Source organism: Dioscorea cayenensis, chromosome 19 (assembly GCF_009730915.1).
Source record: "Dioscorea cayenensis subsp. rotundata cultivar TDr96_F1 chromosome 19, TDr96_F1_v2_PseudoChromosome.rev07_lg8_w22 25.fasta, whole genome shotgun sequence".
In the NCBI taxonomy this organism is placed as follows: domain Eukaryota; kingdom Viridiplantae; phylum Streptophyta; class Magnoliopsida; order Dioscoreales; family Dioscoreaceae; genus Dioscorea; species Dioscorea cayenensis.
The window spans coordinates 18476852-18499030 of NC_052489.1; the positions used below are offsets into that span (position 1 = coordinate 18476852).

At 33.5% G+C, this 22179-nt stretch overlaps 1 protein-coding gene across 1 annotated transcript; it reads right to left on the reverse strand.

Annotated features, from left to right (window-relative positions):
- Window positions 1-847: 847 nt before the first annotated feature.
- Window positions 848-21736, reverse strand: LOC120250424 (ADP-ribosylation factor GTPase-activating protein AGD2-like). Its single transcript, XM_039259242.1, has 15 exons — window positions 21588-21736; window positions 20668-20744; window positions 17586-17686; window positions 16152-16222; window positions 15537-15599; window positions 9912-9956; window positions 4735-4800; window positions 4590-4637; window positions 4394-4489; window positions 4258-4299; window positions 3962-4177; window positions 3520-3642; window positions 2433-2654; window positions 2188-2274; window positions 848-1132 (listed from the first exon to the last, which is right to left on the reverse strand). Exons 1-15 carry the CDS (start codon window positions 21633-21635, stop codon window positions 848-850), a joined length of 1590 nt encoding a protein of 529 aa, XP_039115176.1. The 5' UTR covers window positions 21636-21736.
- Window positions 21737-22179: the final 443 nt, after the last annotated feature.

Consider the following 22179-nt stretch of genomic DNA (forward strand, 5'->3'; position numbering starts at 1 on the left):
ACAAAAGCTATTGTTGTATTCAAGATTGTTTAAAGAGAAGCTATGGAACTATTAAGACAAAAATATTGGTCGACCTGAAAGCTGCATAATTTATGCATTGCCACACCCATGTTCTTCACCCACTCTTCTACTACAAGAGACCCAATTCTTAAAGCATCATCAATCAACTTGCAGTGAGAAACACACCTTTAAAGAAATGGTTGTGTGCTCAAATCCTAAAAACTCAGGGAAAGAAAAATGAAATAGAATGTGAATACACCAGCAGACGCACAGAACCCTTAACCAAACAAATAATTGAATCCCATTAAAATGTTTAAGGAATAGTCATAGTCATAGACATAAGCACAAGCTTTTATAAAACTATCAAATCACAAAATTTCTGTTTATTAGATCCCAAAGTCAAAACCAAATCAATGACTTCAATTAAAAGTGTACAATTATAATACAGAAGTTTTATTGAGCTTTAGGTTAAGTAACATAAGCGATCTGTTTCCAGTTTACTTATTAGCATCAAATAGGCAAGTCCTAATATTACTTTGATAAACTATGCCTCTTCAAGATATTTAATTGGCTGAAGAAAAAGGTATCAAAGTTGGTGCCCGCACTAAAGTCTAACCAAGGCATGTATAACCCCAAACCCTTAGCAAATTAACAATGCTTGAAGTCTAAGGTAATGCCTACTTCTATCAGCGAAAATCTTCCTTACCTTAATTTGTACATTTTTTATTTCTATATTTAATCTATAGAAACTAGACATTAACACTCAAAACTTCATCAATACATAATGCAGTTATAAGATGAAAGAGATCACAAATTTGATTTATATTAAGTATCTAAATGCACTTTTTCACACCTTCGAAATATGAACTCCAAGATTCCGGTGAACACCAGAGCATTCAATGCATATCAGAATCCCCAGATTCAAGGAAGCCCAATCAGGTTCAGGAGCTCCACATTCTGCACAAGCATCATTTCCAGGAATACTTCTCAGAAGCCTAAGTACACTGTCATGCTGTTTGATAATAACATTGTCCTTGGAGATCATATTGTGGTTGTGATTCAGCAAAAGTGAATCATAATCTTTTGCATTATGAAAACTACTGCTGCCCATGTACACTCTTCTAGGAGAAGGCTGATATTAACAAAGTATAAGAATCACAGAGTACTTAGAAGAAGGCAAATTCAACATGTAATAAAATGACTGATAATCAGCAGTAAAGCAGAACATATGAAATTAGATCTGATCTATTTGACATATTTCAGTGAACTAGAATGAGATAACAGAATGACATAGGATAAAGATTAGATCCATGGATTCTACAAGATCTATAGTGCAAATGAAGATAGAATATCTTTCACTCAATAAATTATATTCCGCCACCCTTAGATCATTTTAAAAAACAGTCCAACAGGATGACATGGTATAAACACATAGGAACAAAATGTAGATGCATTAATGATAATTTGCAAACATCAACAAAAATTAAATTTTGTTATTTTCCAAAAAAAAATCATTATCTATATCAGAGAGACATGTACAAAAAGGAACCAAATATATATAATCACATAAAACTTATACTAACAATAAAAATAAGCATTTATCTCATGTCAGTACGTATATGACAAAACTCAGCATGCCAGAGACATGTGACAATTACCGAAGGAGACATAACAATGCAAAAAGCATACTGATCATGCAAACTTCTGTCTTAGCACATAATATAAACAATTTAAAAAATATGTTAAAATCAGCATCAATGGACACATCATTTCACACCATTAAGTAATCCACAAAATATATATCGTACTAAAATATTAATAACAGAAATTAGATAAATTAGAAATTGAAAATAAAGTACACCATTAAATGTCAAAATCATCATTAACGCACATACCACCCTCTCATCTGGACACCATCTAATCCAGTTACCAGGAAACCTTTCCCTTTTCATTTTTTTGGCAGCATGATATCATTGCTACTTGAGAAGTTCATCTTAGTATGACTTGATTTTTTCCCCCTAGGTTATGCTAGTATTTGCCATAATTCCTTGCATCCAAGTAAATTGATAGGTTAAATCCAATCTACATGAACCTAGCTCCTTATACGCTACACTTGGTAACTTAACATCCTTCAAAAAACATAGTAATTGGAGAAAGCAGGGACATGAAAAGCGTTTAGATAAATACCTGTTTCACATAATTAGAATTCAAAAGTGAGGCTATAACTCCTGTAATTTTCTCAATCCACTCCATCCGATCTGCAGCATTTTCAGCCTGCAAAGACCAGCACAATAGTCACTAATAAGAAAGTGCAATAAAATGGAAAAATTACAGTGCCCTATCAAAAAAAGGTTGAAACCAGCTGTAAAAAAATAAATAAAATAAAATAAAATAAAATAATAATAATAATAATAATAATCAATTTTCTACACCTGCAATGTATATGCTTTCATTGGAGAAATTATTCTAAAGCAAAATCTCAGATCTGTTTGTTCTGCATCAATTTTTATAGTTGAAGTCCGTAGATCAACAGTGCGGCACCAAAGGTGATCATCACCTAGAGATGAAGACCTTTGGTGGGAGAATCTGAATCGACTAAAAACACCACTGCCATGTTCCAAAACACCAGCTGATTGCTGTGATTGAGAACCTTGCTACAAGAAAAGGAAAATGTATGGAATCATACAAAAGTAAGGTTTATGAAAAGCATTGATCAAAGCTCTCCTACCAGAATAGCTTAAAAAAGACAAGATATATAAAATGGTCAAGAAAAAAGAATAGCCTTTGACTTTGAACCCACTAGAAATAGTAAACTTTGGAGAAGAAAGAAAAAGAAACATGACATTAGGTGTGGGAAAATTGATTATTCATGCATTTGCACAATTCTGAAGGGCATGTCATATGCTACTAAAGACTTAACTTGTAGATGACTTTAGCTGCATTCCACCTCACATGGGACACATGCACCAAGTTGCTGCTAAAACCACATGATAAATAACATTCACTGCAGATAACAGAATTCCTCATGCCTGAGAAAATTCTCTAATGTAAAACAACGTTGATCAGCTAAAACTTTAAAATATTATACCAATAAAGAAATGAAAGAAACTCGATAGAGTTTCATAGCGTTGTTCTAGAGGTGTAAATAACAAATTGAATATATTTTGTTTGTTTTGCTTAATCTACTTCAAACCTTATGCAATGTTACTATGTCACTTGTGCACAAGAATTACATACATATACAGAATGGTAATCCATGCAATTCTTTTATTCCTCGGACCGATATCATTTATGTGCAAGAAAAAAAATTTAAATACTGAAGAAATATAAATGAACTCATTCACAGCATCAGACACATAAATAATTCAATAACCTTATGCATTACACGAGAATAAATTTCATATATGAGGCAAATTGAACCAAATTGGGATGCAACCATTCTCAAAACACAGTTCTTGTGCTTTTGAAGAAATCAGTGAGATTCAAAATCATCTAAAAAGCAGACCTAAAGTCAGATACCTTCAACTTATTTCTGTAATAGTACAAAGTCCCATGGCTGTCAAGTACAAAAAATCTCCTCTTCCAGTCTCCTCTTAAATTTGAAGACCGCTTAAGAAGATAACCTTGCTTTATTGTTTGAACCTGAAGATATGATTTAGATTATTTTAGCATAATGGTGGTCCATAGATCAGTTACTGCAGCAGGATATTTGCAATTTCAAATTCTTTGCGGCCAAGAATAGACATCGACAAATATAGAATGATAAAAACCTTATTTAAGCATTACAAAACCAATAAATCAGTTTCAATATTAACTCCAGAAAAAAAAAAAAAGGTTATAGTTAATACAACTATAAGATTTAAAAAGAATAATTCATCAACTATTGACGCACATGCCCTAGTTCAGGCATAAAACAATACTCTCTTACTGCCGTGAAATTATAATAAAAAAAAATTGGTACCTCTCCTTGTGCAGTAGATTGCATCAATGCTTCTATATTTTTGTATGAATTAATACCAACAACATGAATACCGTCACCACTGGTTGATGCCTCTATATTACTGGAAGATCTAAGGTTGGATAGCGCAACCTGAGTTCTGAACTCTTGGATTCTCTGTGCAAGTTTGTCTTGTTCAATGCTAGCCATTTCTTTTGACTGTTGAGCATATGTTAAAACCTACACTCCATTAAGATAATCAGCTACAGTTAATATCACTTTGGAAAATCATGTCCCTCAATGTACAAATGCATGATTACCTCATGAATGAATGGCTCCATCTGGCTTAATAACTCATATCCCTAAACCAAAAGGTAAGGAATCTTCACAATAAATCCAAAACAAATTGCATAGCAATCAGAAAAAGATGCTTTCTTGGAACTAAACCAAATATACCTGCTTGAAGTATCTCATGTGAGCATCCATTACTGCACTAACAGATTCCAAAAACTCATATTTTTTCTTTCCTTCAACATTTGAAAGAGCAGTGACCTGAATTACTTGAAAACCAGAGAAAATAGTTGGAACATTGAAAAAAATGAAATTTGCTTTAAAAGGAAGATTAAAGAATGAAAAAAAATACAATACATACTAGATTAAATCGACATCTCTCAAAGGCTGACTTTGAATTATGAAGATCCTGCAGAATTAAAACGAAAGGGGGAAGAATGAAGTAAACAGATAGTATATAAATTAGCATTTGTATACACAAAGATATCAACTAAAAGATAATTTACCTCTTCTAACTCAGTAACCACCTCTGCTCGAGTCCCCTTTTTAAGTGACATAAATTTTTCACGTGCCTGATAATAACGGTTTGTAAAGCAATAAGCCAAACTTACATTTGAGAGAGTCCATAATGTTCCAAGCCTATAAATTATAAATAAATAAAGAGGGCCATGTGGAAGTGGGAGCCATGCAAGCTGCTAACACCTGGTTGCATGGTGCCACTATAGCACACAATTAAAGCTTAAGTAAGGCATAAAACACCATTATCATGTTTTAATTTTTTATTAACCACCATCCACACCCTTGAGTGCATCTCCACTCTCATTCCTGAAAGCTTTAGGACCTCCTCACATGTTTTTAGAATGCGACCACCCAAAGGAACATCGCACCAAGCTCGAAAATAAGGCCGGTAACCCCTTCAATTTCCCTTAGCACCTTATAGTTTCTATCTTCCCTTACATTAAGGCTGCAGATTGGAGTTGCAACCCAATCCCTGGCAACCCCATAGTTAGCTTGAAGCCCTGGGTTTTCAGTCTTAACTGGAGGCCAGATTGTAGCCAAGCTACAGAGCTTAAGCTACAAAAATTAGAGCTCAAGCCTCTCCAAAGCATAATATTGCCTTAATGTAGTTGTTTTGAAACCATGAATTCATATGGTTTTGAGTCTAACTCATATTTAATTCTTAGTTTAGCAGAATGAGCTGTGATGGAACTAAAGCTCCTGTACATCATGTGTTAACATGTGGATTCATGATTGCTTCATCGAGATTAAAGTGATGGTGTGTGCATGAGTAATAGGGCTGTCTTATGCTAGGATGGAGTTGAACTCTTCTGAACCATGTGTTCTAAACCTTGTTAAAAGCTAGGTCAAAAGCCCATGTGTGCATTAAATTTGTTGTACATGCATGTTCTATTTAAATCTTCTTCTTGGGTACATTTAACTGTTCATATATTATTTATTTTATTTATAGGCAAGGGTAAAAGGAAAATAAGAGAGGGCTCCAAAGAGGGACCCAGCCAAGCAGGAAACTAGAGGGAATACAGGTGAGTTGGTAATTGGTTGATATTCAAAAATTTTGCATTATCAAATGCATATTTTTATCAACATTTTACCGACAACTTTAATAACAGCCATTTTCAGTTATAAGTTAAACCAATTTCGCAATTTCAGCTTTCCAAGTCTTGTATGATGTCATGATTATGTATGATATTGTCCGCATATTTACATGTTATAGCAGTGATTGATTTGAGATTATTAATGTGCTGTGGTTGTAAATTTTAAGAAAATATTCAAATAAGTATTCAGTAAAAAGAGGGGATATTGGAGATCTAAGTCATATATGCACATTTTCAAGATCCACCCAGTTATGGTAGGGCTCAGTGTATGCACCTTTAATGTCTTTGAGACCGCATTCAATATCGCATTTGGGAGAGAATGAATTTCAAAACCACAATTTTCATTTAAAACCCCTAACCCGTACTCTTCGGGAGCACAGTACTAGGTGTGCTGCTCTTTGGGGGTGTCCATCCACATGTGACACAGTTATCACATTATCAGATTATCGAATTACTAACTATTGGTTTCTCAGTTGCAAGACTTAGTTGATTGTCATAATTTATTTATGAAAAGATTTGTTAGTACTTACAATGTCATGTTGTGTTATTTGTGAATTTTACTAATTGATCAACATGTTTCAAGTTTCTTATATTTCATATCACCGCTATTGGATATTAAATTAAGTAACCACTACCAACCAACAAAAACATTTGCTCAAATGCAAGCAAAAAAACCTAGAGCCTGTCAGAATGTAGAATAGTTGAGGATAGCTGCCTCTGACTACTGGCTGAGTCTATTTATCTAGTTTTGGTTCTGTACCATAGTCGTCGTACTTGTAGGTGTGGTATTGAGTTTCACTCTTTATGTAAATAACACTTGTTCTTTATGCATATGTTCATATTCAGTTACTAGTTTTGTGTTTGGAAAGTGCATGTTATTTTTATATCATTTTGAACAGGAAAGACACCCTTTCGGTCGGTTGCCACATTTATCACAACAGCAGAAAGCATGTGACAAAGTCAATGACAAATAATTAATATTATGACAATACAGTTACAGCTCGATAACAGGGATACAAAGATATCTACAATTCTAGAACATTTATGATAGGCCACACATGAACATCACTTCCAAAAAAAAAAAACAAGGTAAACATAATACACCAACAGAAATGCTAAGAATAAAACTATGAAAACTAGCTCCAACATACCACAGAGAATGGTTAAAATTAAATCTGTCCACAATCTTGTTACATGATTTTTCCATAACAATTAATATCTCTTTTGCTCTTATAAATAAGCTCTGGAATGAACTTCATCCACTTACTTCGAAATATCCCACTGCTTTTCCTATTTTCATCTTCCACAAGAAGTTATAACTTTTGATTACTTTGTGTCCCTATGCACAATTTGTTCAATTTCAATCTCACCATAATCTTTTGAATGACAAGCGCGGAAGACATTGTCAAAATAATTTTTTTTATTTTCATAATGTTTAACCCAAACCTTTGATGCTCATCTGTAATAACATTAACCAAATTCAAATATCTCATTTTCAACTCTAGCTTAACAAAGTTTGTAGATACCCATTTTAGTCCTTTCTCTCCCGTTTGTCATACAACCAAATCTTAAATTGTCCGCCATGTATAAGCTTTTTAGCCAATAAAAGTATATATCAATTTTAGAACATTGTTATTTTACAAGAAATCCAATTCAGATCATTTCATTCTATCGCATAATTCCTTCAATTATCTTAGTATATCTTGACCATTGTTTTAATAAAGCACAACATCATATGAGATTCAAATCATCTTCTATCCAGAAGTTACTTTTATTTACCTCTAACTCGTGCCGTTCACTATCAAATCCATTGATATCTTCTGCTTAGACTTTCATTTCTGTTATGTTTTACAGAAAGAGTACCAAAAATCAATAGTGTGTAACATAAATGTTATCACTACACAATTCTTGCATTAATCTATCATTGTAAACCCAAAATGTTGGTTCTTCTCCCAATACACTAATAACAAGAACAATCCTCCCATTTCTATTAAACTCTAAACATTTTTGTTTCATTGTGTTAAGTAATCCATATTATGCTCTTCTTTTTATGTTCCTCTATAACATGTTTATATTCCAGAATTCCTCCTCTGGCATTCTTCCTTATCCAATCTCATATTTACAAATCCTATCTCACGTGCAAGTTGCCCAAAAGAATGCAACATGGACAAAAAAAAAATACAATGAAACTCAAGGACAAAAAATAGATTAACTCACACAACAACTTTCTTATATGGACGACTTTGCAAGGATAAACAAGGCTTATCCAGAGCTATATACTTGTTGTCATTGCAAATCACAAAATAATTCGTCATTCAAGACTGCAGGTACGACTAAGGTTGGAATTTCATTTCTGTGTATGAGATATAACTTAAATGATACTAATAAGTAGACCAACTGTTACCAACAAGATGAGGATATACAAATTGCTGATCAAGAGTCACAGAGAGGGCTCCATTTGATCATGCTTATTATTTAGCTTATCTTAGTTTTAGACAGTAGTGGTTTAAATTTTAAATCTTAAAACTCAAGGAAATCAAGTGCAATCTCATTATTAAACAATAACAATATTTTAGTTTGATCAGCAATATCCAGTTGAATGAGACTTTATACAAGATCAGCTACAAATACTTATCTTTGTAACTATGTAAAAACAAATAAGGAAAAGCACTTCTTTGAAATAGAATGTAATCGATTTAAGCAAACTATAAAAAAAAGTATGGAGGACAGATTAATTAGTATCAAACTAAAAGATTATATCCAGATAGACAAAAGTAGAAATGTTTCTAGATTATCTAATTAGTTCATGTCATCAACTGAAACGATTATCCAAATTGTTGCCATGTCATACAACTTTGAGTGGACCAAGAAGACAAGTAATAAAGAAGTTTAAGCAAACAAAAAAATGTCAAGTGACTTTTGGAGTCACTTGAAGGATGAGAATAGTAAATACATAAGGACATAGGGATATGTAAATTAGGTCAATGTTGAAAAAGATGCACAAAGGAAAGGCAGAGATCAACTCCTTTAGAAAGAAAACCTATGTTTGTAGAAAAAAAAACCAAAGATTAAATGAATTGAAGTTCTGGTTGAAAATTCAAACAAAAAAAAAAGAACATTAATTGTGATATTGTCATTACAACTTTCTTCTCTAATTCATTTTCATCACACACAATTTTGTTGAAATCAAATAGGATAATTTATACAATAATATGTCATTTTTTAAGAGATATTAGTCATCGACCAAAATGAGACAAAATAGCAATAGACATAACCTAGGAGGTAATTATCATGGCCAGTTTTCTAGGAAAAGCTACATTAATAAAATTAAAGTCAAAATTTAGGTCAAATGAATAACTGGAATGAATAATATCATGAAAAGTAAACATATGCAGCAGAATAAAACTCAAAGTATGACAAATTAAATTAGGTATACTCTCAAAAAAGCATTGAGATAACAAACTCATCAGATGATATTGATGAAATTGTGAACTGGCATACGATTGAAAAAACACTGATTGTAAACCAGCAATCCTATTGTTTACATGCAATTAATTGGCATTTGGACCAAGAAATGTCGCATGATTGGCTACTATAATATGGACAAACTAAAGAACTATTCGCAATATTATGACTTTTTAATAAAATTAAAGGCAGAAGACATTTTACATAAGATGTCAAACACTCTCTTGCACACAAAATACCACAATTCCCACAAACTAAATGAGAAATACCAGTTAACTCAGATTCCAAATGTACATCAAAATGATCGTAGAGCACTAAATTCGAAATCTATCTGCTCTTTTAATAGTTTAAGTGAGCACGCCTTTCAGAGTAATTGCACGTTAAAATTCAATCAATCTTCTTCTCGCATGTTGGCCAAAATAAATAAACAAATATACAAAGAGGAACGATAAGATAGCTGACTTCTGCATAGTGAGTGATGAAATTTCAAAAGAAAATCATTTATAAGGACATCAGGTACTTTATATCACAGGCTTCTGAAGAAGTTTCAGCAACACAGGTGTTACAATAAAACTAATATAAGAAAGTAATGAAATAACGAGCACCTGATCATAAGCAAGTGAAGCCTTATCAAAACGTCGGCGAGAATCCTACAAGAACCAAAAGAATTGTTGTAAGACATGACAGTAATCCTTCCCCGCTTCTCCAAAAATTTGGCATTTTCTAACAAAAAAAAAAGATAAATTTACTAATTTGTAAATATTTATTAATCTCCTATTCAAAATATATACCTTATAGGTTATTCATTTTTACACCAAATCCACAATGGAGAGTTGGTATAACACTCTCTCTCTCTCCAAATGAGAAGTCAACGAAATCTCTTAAAGAAATAGCAACAGAGATCAGGTCAAACCCATAAATATATATATATAAAGAAAGAAGTTCCATTTGTATTAGAAAATATTCAAATGAGAACTAGTAGGTTGCAATTGCACTATGCAGTTCAATCCTTTTGGAACTTCATAAAATAATGAATCATAATAGTTGTAGAAATTGTAGCCCACTTGTTCTTCCAAAATACAAAAATGGTAGCTAATTTAATAGCATTGTACTCAACTTGACATGTAGAATTCTAGTCCGAGAAGAGAATAAGCACACCCAAACTTACGCATATTCTAGTTCCATACAAACACAATGTAATAACTACTCCCAGAATTTTGGCTTTCTCTTCTAATTTCATGCAGTGCTATTTTCGGCTGGTGTTAGGTTTATAATTTCTCTAGTTTATTATTTGATGTTTAGGTGGTTTGAAGATTCTCAGTGGCTTATTTGGAATTTTTGGGCATTTGCGGAGTTTTATCTAAATTTTTGTGGGAAATATTTGGTTCGCAAGTGAGGTTTTGGTTAACAAGGACCAAACCCTGCTACCTAACCTCTCAAGAGCATTAACAGGAAGAGATATAACTGGAAACTTGGAGAAACTTCGGGGGGTCGCCTAAGAAATAAAGGGAGAAAGAAGAACGGAGAGGAAGTAAGGACTTCAAATCATCGAGAAGATGCAGGGGTGAGTTAGGAATACGGTTGCTTCCTTGTCTCCTCTTAAAGCTCTTGATAGCCTATAGGATAAATTCTTGGTTAGTGAAAGCTCCGAGCTGGCCATTAACACACCGGACTTATGAAGGCCTCAACAAGGCCACTGGGAGCCAGCGCAGCACTTAAGGCCATTGGTGATGCTACTCCAACAGCGGAGCACTGGTGCAAGAAGTGCCAGCAATGTGAGGCTTGTGTGTGGGGAGAAGGGGAAAGGGTTGTGAGGGAGAACTGGTGGTGGTGATTGAAGTGAGAAAGGGAAAAAGCATTAGCAGAGAGATATGCAAGGGTACATGGTGTTAAGGTTGGTATGCATGCATATATGATCAAATGTATTTGTATTGATCATGGAAGCTTGCCTAAAGGAAGCATGAGATGCATGCATAGAGGGAGAAAGATGCAAAATTACATGGGGTGTAAGTCTGTGCATTTGTGGGTATTGCATGCATGCATGGAAATGCATGTACTTATGAGAGATGGAGGGAATTACTCATGCATGGTATGCTCAAAGTAGATTTTAGACATCTCATCTTCAACCTTTCCTCCAACTTATATTTGAAAAATAAAATAAAATCCTTTAACCAACACTCTTATCCTCCAAGCAAACATCCCTTAGATCTACTGCAACAATCTTCTTTGAATTCATATTAGGATTACTTCAATTTTGTTCTATTAGGTGTTTTCAGCAATCTAATTCATCAATTCAATTGATTATTGAGTTGATATATATCATTTTACTTGGGATTTTCAGCCTTGCTAAGATAGTTGAACATATCAAATGCAAAACATGCACATAATCCAAGGTTGTTCAAAACTTTTGAGTTTATATGTTTGTTTTGCAGCTTTTGCTTCTAACACAACCCATCAATAGCCTTAATTGGGTATAATGAGAGTTACAACAGAAGTCAAAATACAAAAGTGAACACATGTTGAAAACCACTTTCAACAAAACATGCAGAAGTGTTAAGGAATCATTCCACAAAAGACGTAAGTATATGTTCCTGCGTAGAAGGTGTGATGGGTTGATCTGCTTCAACCAATAGATAGCTCTAATTAGGCCAAATTAAAGTCACACGAGTGATCTCGTCTACTTTGGCATAAGTCAAAATACATATGTTGAGTAGGCATGAAGTGCCATTTCCCTTTTTGGTAACATCTTTTCCTAAGCATGCATAAGTTTAAGGAATTGTCCCACTAAAAACTGCAAGTACATGCCCCATCACAAGACTTGGAGGTTTTGTTAACTACAAATCATTGCAGATGGATAACATGAAGGGACACAAACACTACAGTTTTGGTAAATTAAATGCTTTTCAGAATAGAAATGCATTGTTAGAATCATCCAAGTCTTTTTGACCCTCATATCATCTTCATCATAAGATAGCACATCAATTAATGAGGTAAACGATACTGCTTCAGTCTCCATTCAATGAGCTATTATAGTTTCTCTGATCTTTATCTTCGCATATTCTTCATTTCAAATTGATCAAGAAGTATTTGAAATGAATTGTGATTCCACATTATATTATAAATACTCGAGCTTGGATAACTCACTTATCTACATTTAGAATCAGTGTTATAGACCAAGAACATGTTCCTCTCTCGATTGCAGTGCAAATAGTATGCTCTTTTTTTTCATGGTACCTTTGATAAAGATATGTGAGTCAAAAAAGGATCTATCATTTTCTATTGCATTCATTAACACTGTCATTTTCTACCTGATTCATAAACACCGTCAAGCAAAAGAAAGAGAAAAAGAGAGGTGAGGTGCAGTTAGTGTAAAATTTAACCAGGGTTTTGTCCCTTATCAACCAAAACCTCACATTCAAATCCAAATACTTTCCTTAAAAATTCAATAAAACACCACAAATCCCCAAAAAGTCCAATAGTACTCAAGTGATCATGAGGACATCAAAAAAGGCTAAATAGGGTACAAGACCTATGGATGTGAAAAGGAAAATGCTGAGTAAGGTCACTACGTGGTGGTGAGCTTCACTATGCCTATGTGGACCTTGTTGGGTTTGTTGTTCCGAATCTCAAGTATGTCTAAAGTACTCCAGTATCCAGCATGAAGGTAGAAGTTGATGTTGGCAGTATGCTTAGGTCTTGGATGTAACCATTTATTCAATGGCTAGACTTGTGTCTGAAGGTGAGCTTATTGGTGAAGTTGCTTACAAATTAGCTCTACTTCTAGCATTGTCTTAGTTATGCAATGTCTTTCATGTCTCTTTGTTGAGAAAGTATGTAGTAGAGCAAGTGCACATCATGTGACATATCCCCATAGAACTTAGGAACAATATGTCCTATGAGGGACAACTATTATAGCTTTTTGATAAGAAAAAGTTGTAATTAAGGAGTTGTATTAATTCCTTTGACAAGGTAAGATCGACCAATCGCCCTGGCCAAGAATAACTTTAAGAACTTGAGATTATCACGAGAAAATGCAACCACATATTATCAATCTCTCCAATGTGAGTTTAGGGGACTAAACTCTTTGTAAGAAAGAAGGTTGTGATAACTGCTCCCAAAAATTTAGGCCTTCATGCAGTGCTATTTCCGGATGGAGTTAGGTTTAAAATTTTCTTTGGGTTATTATTTGATGTTCAGGTGGTTTGAAGATCCTCAGTGGCTTTATTTAATCCAAAAATTCTAATTATGATTTTGTTATCTTTACTTACTGGAATGTTTCTTTTTCTGGAAATTTTGAAGGTTATACTTTGGCCATACTTATTTTATGAAAATTTTGAATATTAATTTGTTATATTTATTTTCTATAGATTTTGTATTAACCTCTGGCTATGACTATGTTTCACTCTCAGCTAATGGAGAGTATGCATTGGCCATGTCAATACGTATTTGTATTAAAACTAGTTTCGCTACAGTGCCACTAGTACTAAAATAGCAGCTTCTAGTATACTAACTCAGACAACCAAAAGTTATAAACTCGCATTTTGATCTAAACCACCAATAACAATAGTATTTATAACATATTCTGAACACTTTTTAGTTGCATTGTGTATATGTCAAATTTTATGATATTTGATTTGTTGGTATTTCAAATCTGGAAATACTCTTCAACTTTGAGTTGTTATTCTCATTTGTTATTTATTTGCCTTGATATTGTCGTTAATGTTTAAATATGTTATTTATGGTTATTTTACTAAAGACATAAGATCTTGCATAATTCCACTACTTTTTGGTGTTTAGAATGGATTGGAGGGTAGGAAGGGCCTGCAAGCGTAACTAGGTCCCTTTTTGTCTATGTATATCTCTATGTTTAGAATGGTTATAGCACCCAATCCTGCACTTGTTTTGTACCCTTCCTTAAACCTATATTACTTGTATTAGCGTATTTATGTTTCTTTCGCATTTTATTCAGTTGTTCTCCTTGTCTAAGGCCTTGCATACACTGTGGGGCACATAACCGTATATATTCAGTCGGTTTGCCAACATCACAGACTAGTTTGGGGCATAACACGAATTTGTGGCCCATCCTCACCAAGTCTCAACTACATCAGAGCTATCAATTTGGCAAAGGTCAGTCATTTACATTGGAACACTTGGTTTTGTAATCCTATAGCTCACTCAAGGTTACCACCCAGGAGGCAAGGTATCTGCGGCAGCATACTATATTACTATTTATGGACCTCTAATCCAAACTACCAATTCAACCAATGACAAAGATTTCCATTCATTTCAAGGGAATTAGGTTTATATACAGTGTTCATCCTTCATTCTTTTATTCCAAATGAAGACAACACAAATACACAAATGGGGATTAATTTTTAGCAAAAAATAAGAGATCACCATTTTTCCCTTACTCTCCTAATTGGCTATGCCACGTCATGTGTTCCTCAAACAAATGAGAATTGAAGTGAGATAAAGCAAAAGAAAAATATATATATAGGGTTAAAGCCACCAATGGCCCTAAAGTTTGGGGCCACTGTCCTTATTAATATAAAAAAGTTTATTTTAGCCTCCAAACTGTAAAACTTTGTTCATTTTGACCGTCCATTCTATGTGGGTCCACAAAAATGCGCCCAGTGTCTTACTACATCATTCATAATGTTGGATAAAGATCCAAAACGAATGTATTTGCAATATTTACTGGACATACTGAACATTTGTATACTTTAGGGGCCTAACAAACAATGGAAAAGTCACAATAACTACTGTTGGCTTTAACAAAAAATATAAAGGAATTAATGTGTTTGGCCAATTGTCACAAGGGAAATACTTTACTTCAGTCATTTATTGTGATAATATGTTCATGATGCCCAGGTTCAGGCATTCAGGTGGTTCTGCAAGACCGTCTTGCCGCATATATAGGCACCAGAACAAATGGAATGTCCATTTCTGCATGATGCTGGAAGCAACACGTTTTCCAGACATCCACTACCCTTTTGGAGAAGAAAAAAAAGAGTTTCAAGTTGACTGTTTCAAGCCAGCTTGTGATTCAAGCATTAAGCACCAGCACTTGAAACTGTCTCTGAACTTCAACAAAAGTAATTCACAAAACATAGCATCTTTCTAGCAAAGCTTCCTAAAATTTGCTAATTTGCCATTCAATTAAAGTTATTATACCGGGAGACTAGATAGTTTTAGTGCAACTGATTATAATAGCATAAATCACCAAATACCTTGGCATTTTGTACATCTGCATTCATGAACTGCGTTAAACGATCGGCTAGCATATGCTCAACCTGCACCAAAAAAATTAAAAGGTGCTAAATTCAACAAACTCTTCAACTGAGAATCCTAATATCTAGACAGGCATTCTGTGTGTCAAATTAATTACTTGAGTGTAGTCATAAGGTCATACGTCAAACAAGTCAAATATACAGAAAATGACATTAACACACACACAAAGAGAGTACTATTAGATGCAAACCAAAGACACTACATGGATCCTCATTCAACCCAAAAGCTTAAGATGATAGACGAAAGACCCATACTTACCTATTCCTATCCAAATTACTACACCCCACAAACAAAAACAATTAATTAACTAGAGCTCTTATACTATGTTAGCTGCAAACCAAAAACATTGCGTGGCCTTCATTAAACCCAAAAACTTAAACTAATAGAATGAGAGTCATACACCTAACTAGTGTGGGAGTATTACTTATTAAATACGTACAACAACCCAAACATACCAAGAGGGTGCATTAAATGCCAAAATATATAATATAAGACCGTACATGCCAATGAGTCACGTACCACAGAAATTTGGAATAAAAAAATGATATACTGACCTGTGAGCGAAGAAGTTCCTTGTACGTGCCAAGTTCCCTAAATGCAGTTGTGAATTTTGACATAACAGGCCCTGCCAGAGAACAGGCATACCACCTTAGAAGAATAGAACATCTACCAAAGAAAAGTCCATATCAAACCACCATAAACACAATATGTATAAGTTCAAATTAACAGGGATCTGTAAAGAATGGTATATCTGGGAAAGAAACATAAAAGCCACAATACACACTAGACTTCAGATTATATGATACAATTCACCGTATAAGTGGTAGGTATTTTAGGCAACACAAATATTAAGCTAAGTGTGGTTTTACCACAAAAAAATAAAAAAGATACCTTACGTATTAGACAAAATCCCCAAAACATGCAAAAAATATTTAAATATGTAAACTGATGATAAAAGTTCTTATCATAAAGCTCCCTTAGGTAAATTATGTAAAATATTCCTCTATACTCAATGAAAAAAGTTAATAGAAAATATTTTTATTCAAATAATCGTGGTCTAATTTCTCAAAAGATATAATAGTGGCGAGAAGGTTTGGGAAGCTAATAAATCATCATAAAGTTTACATCAAACTTAGAAAACTTCACATAATTGGATGAGGAAGAAGAGAAAGGCATAGTAAAGATGATTAGTCCCCAAGAGGAACATTGCAGAACCCAAAATCAAAATAGAACATCACAGCTGACTCAAATGAAAAGTTAATAGCAAAAAGTATTTTTCTTCACTACTTACAAGTTAACCAATTTATATCAAATTCAAAGAAGATACACAGAACTCTATGCAAACTCCCTATGAAAATAATATCTATTCAGATATTCTTTGTTTGCAGGTAGCAACGGATGCTTGCACAGAAGCTTAATTATCTATGTCCATTTGCTGAATGATGTAGGACCTGTCATTTATGCAAGTGGAGCTAAGCTAGCTAATGTGTGGCTAGTAAAAATCTTGACAAGTGGAGCACATAAAGCTTTCTACCTTGAGCTCAAGCTCGAGATGAGACTCGTTTACTAAATGGGCCCAAGCTCAAACAAGGGTTCCTTTCAGCTCAAAAGCACAAGAGCTTGTCTCAGTTATATTACATGAACTTAATTCTTACAAATTCAACATATGTAACTATACTCTTTCTTTAGCTTAATTATGCTTGTCGTCAAGCTCAAGATTGACTTCATTCATATCGAGCTCAAACTAAGCAAAGTTTTAATAGCCCTCTGTTTAAGATCAGCTTGGGTCGTTAAGATACCTAATGCCATGAGTGTGAATCACACAAGGAAAAAATTATGTGGATGAACAACATCACAACAAGTAAGGCCATCACATCTAAATGCAATTTATGTTGGCCTTCAAATTTAATTGCACATCCATACTGATGACATGAATGGACTGGTTCACAAGAGTAAATGAACAAAAATAAGCAAAAAATTGTTACAACCTCCTATGGAGACACTGATTGGATCATCTTGCCCAGCACCAAATGCTTCCAAAGAATCTGCAAAAGCAAGGTCTCCATCATATCCTTCTTCAAGTGAAAACCTGTCAGAAGAGAAGCTAAAAAATTATAGTGGTAACATTATAGAGCCCCAAAAATCATAAATCAATGAGAAACTTGCTAGTACTACACACTAATGCCTTTCTCAACCAGATATCCTCATACAAACACCAGAATAATTGAGCCCGCTACAAGTGACAACTGATACGTACACAAAAACTCGAGTAGAAAAATGCCCAATTGTTGATAAATATTAAGTAATGAATAATTAATTCAGCAGAAAAATTGGAAGCATCTTAGATCATTCAGTAATCTCCCTGCAGCCTATCATGGACCAACTGCTAGGAAATCTATTTGTTCCACACAGGCAGTGGAGACAAACACCTATACACAACTGACAGTAATTCAAGCATGGAAATGCATATTGATTCATACATGAGTATACAAGGAAAGACTTGAATTCGCAAATATACAAGATAATCTGTGGTCACTTGCTAAACAAGGTACATGGTCAGCAATAAAAAAATCAATAGTTCATGCTTTCCAACTTTACCTAGATCCATTATTAGACACGGATATGGCTGTTGAGTATTTAAGTATCGGAAAATATCCCACTTGAATTTAATGAATGCCGGATACATGGACACCACCATGTGTGTGTGTGTGTGTGTGTGTATACAGTCATATGCATCTCATTGTTCATAGAGGGATAAAGAACATTTTGGTAAAAAACAAAATTTTGTAAGTTGGTTTTAGAGAAATAGAGTTTAGAATAAAGGATTTAAATCATATTAAAATAAAATAGAGTTTTAAAATCATAAAAATCACTACTAAAAGATTTAAAGATAAAAAAAAATTATAATGAAAAAATTATTAAAAAATCATGGATATAAAAAGACAAGAAAATGATAAGGTAATCCAAAAAAATAGAGGAATGAGTTTGGAAACTAAAATAGAGAGTGAGATGGAAAAGAGATGATTGAAAAGTAATTCTTTCTTCAAATGAACCAAGGTAAAGCATGATCATGGAAGAATGTGTGCCTCCAATGTATCATACGGTATTCGAGTAGCCTGCCTAGATGTCAAACTATAGACCGCTTTCAATTGAATTGGCCATCATAATATTTTGCTACAATAAACTATAATTTACATGGTTAAAGAAACATTTAAACTTGTATGACATTTTTATCAATGATTAAGAAAGCTCTAGAATATTGGTATGTAACCTTTTGGTATGAAACATCCAAACAGGATAAAATGGATACTTGAAACCATGTCTTTGGATGATTATGACCCCCACCAAGTATAAACACTCAATCGTGACCAGTGGACATTATAGCCTCAAGCATGCACACACCCACAACGAGGCAAGCAGCATTAAGGTTGTAGACATCTAACCTTCCCAAAGTCTCATGCCAAAGGGACACTTTTGTGCTTGCCTATGTTTTAGGTTTTGCAAATGGATTATAATTTATAAAACTGATATTATTTTTACTAAACCAGATATCCTAAATTGAAGATTTAGACTATTTACATTTTACAATAAAAGTAGCACAACAACAACAACAAAACAATATAATTTAGCATTGTCACAAATACTCATGAACTCAATACTTTTCAAAAAAATAAAAATAAAAATAAAAATTGCAAGGTGGGTCATAGTAAAACAAACGAACAAATTTATTGATAAGGCACATTGTTATTACTAATGCACAGATGAATGTCCAGCTGATCATATGGAAAGCCACCATGCAACCCAAATTCCAGCTCAAGGCGATGTTTGATGCAAAACAAATTTTATCATATTACATCTATCAAATCAGCGTGTAATTTTTTAATTTTAGGATCACATACCCTATACCAATCATAGATAGAACCATTTACTCATTACGATTTACATGATGCATTCACCGCATTTTTCATGCATCACCCAATCACAAAACCCCTTATGATGAGTAATGCAACTATTTTCCATGGCAGTTTCTAATTTCACATCTTTCTCGATGTGACTCATACTGGCCTCCTTGGAATGGTTAGATGTCTGTTTGACTTGCCAAGTGGGACCTTCTTGGAACTATGCCCACTGAAGAAAACTAAATCAAAGATCTCTATACCACAGTCATTGTTCCCAGCTTTATTATTTGCAAATGCAACTAATCCCTAATGAAGGCCAAGAATAAACAGACAAACCTTATTTTATACAACCTAACTATGCCCATTAGTTAAGAATCTTAAGATCATTATCACATCAAACTATAACCCTACATAGAGTCTAACTCTTGGTTTAGTTTAGTTTACAAACAACAACATTATTGCAGTCCATTAGAATGCCCATACTACAGGTATGGAAGTCAAGCAGTCAGCAAGAGTAAGACGGCAAGAGCTCAAAAATGGGAAAGGATCAAGTGTGACCTTTTGGGCGCTGCCCTAAACATTCAGTTACATAACCATTACATCCACAAATTTTCACTCTGAATCAAGTAGAAATAATGTGTACTTAGCAGACATTAACAAGCTTTTAAGAATCGACATAAACATCTTAGAACTAAATTCTTCAAAAAGCTTACCATTTACAGAAAGCACCTTGTTTCGTTAATGTTACTTTTGGCTAAATTTCCTTACAAATTAGTGGCAGTGATTCTTTTACACTTTGAGTTCATCCAAGCCCTATACCCATGCTTGTGTTCTGCTCAACAATTTTGATTATAGCAGACCATGAACACTTCATAAATGAGAATATAGGTGAAAGATTCTGTTATGGCTGTTGTTTTTTCAACTGTTTTATTTCTCTCATTTGAATTTTCAAACCATGACCGATGGAGTTGATTTATCATATAAAAACTCACAAAATACAATGTTTGCACAGGATAAATCTATTCCAAGGTTTAATTAAGTTGAGCATGGCAGAAAGTTTGTACGAAATATTAAAAAACTATTGGATTATATAGAAGTATTTATACATGAAGAGTTTACTATACAAACTACATGTAAGAAGTCCAACAAACAAATAAATCAGCATACTCACATAAATTTCTTACACCCTTTCTGAAGCTTTTGGCAACGATCCTTCAATTCATCAGCTGTTTGTTCAAATGTATACATCTTTACCAAAATAGAAGAAGATTAATCAGTTCACTTCATACAAGAACAGAAGACAAAAGGGACAAAATAGAGACAAGCATTTTCCCTTTTTTCTTTTTTTTATATTTGACTAGGAGTTACAATTTGTGACTAGGCCTCCAACCCATAGCATGGACACAACACAAAATAAACATGCAAGGATTATCAGAATCACACAGACTCAACTATAACAATGTTACAAGAACTTACAATGAGTAACCAACGTTACACTATATTGGTCATAATCACCCATTTGATTAAAGGATTTTATATTCAACCTTTACAGGCACCAACGAGTTTAAAATCAACAAAACACAGATAACTGTGAAGAAAGTGGAGGGCCAGTTCTATAAACCTTTCCAAAGGAAGGCTTTTTTTTTCTTAATCAAGCTCAAAAACATGCAAAGGTTATTAGATCAAGATGGCTAAGCAAACAATTGAGTATCCAGGGTGCAGGCCCTTAAAATCACCTAGTCTTTGAATACATAAGATCCAAGACATCCTGGTTGAGAAAGCTTTGATTACAAGTGTTCAAATGAAATGCTTGAAAACATCTTATAAAAAAGAACAGAACTTTCCCATAAAACACATGCACCAAGTATATCAATTATTCCTTCAGGTCAAAACTTCCATCTTTTCAACTCCACTTGAATATTCAATTCAAAAATTCATAAAATTCTAACTATTACCACAACAAAAATCCACAAAAAAACCTCCACACATCGCATTTCCCTCAATTTTCACCCCATGTTACACAAGAACCAAACTAAGTCCTACCAAAAAAAGAAAAAAAAAAAATCAATTTCATCAGATGATAGATCGAACCTGCTTCCTTAACATTGGGGAATCCTCCAGATTTATGAAAGCCCCCATGTCGTCGACTCAATCTTCCCCCTTTCTCTTGCCTTCTTGCACTTGTTCTCGGATACCTGCTGTGCCTTTCCAGATCTCAGAAAAATGAACACGGAGCTCTAGCAGCGTTTCTTATTTCTTATGGATTTTTTATTCATAAACCCCTCAAAAAGTTTATATTTAAAAATTATACATAAACGCCTACCTTGGGTCCAATTAAATATTTAATATTATTTACTAGTAAATTAAAAATATGCGATTTTTTTAATCCCTAAATTTATAATATTTTCTGTACAAGTGATATCGGATTTTTTTTTTTTTTTGCATTTTAATTTATATTCATTTTTTATTAATTTATATTTAAAAAATATTCTAATCCCTAAAAATCTTGAGAAAATTATTTACTAAGATATATAATCCTGGAAATTTTTGTTTTACCTTTTAAAATAATTTGCTCATTTTTTGGAAAAAAAAAATTTGATGTATAAAAAAAATTATATTAGCCAAAAATAATGCTAGCAGTCAATCCCTACTTTTTCAAGTTAATATGAAAAAGTAAAAGAAG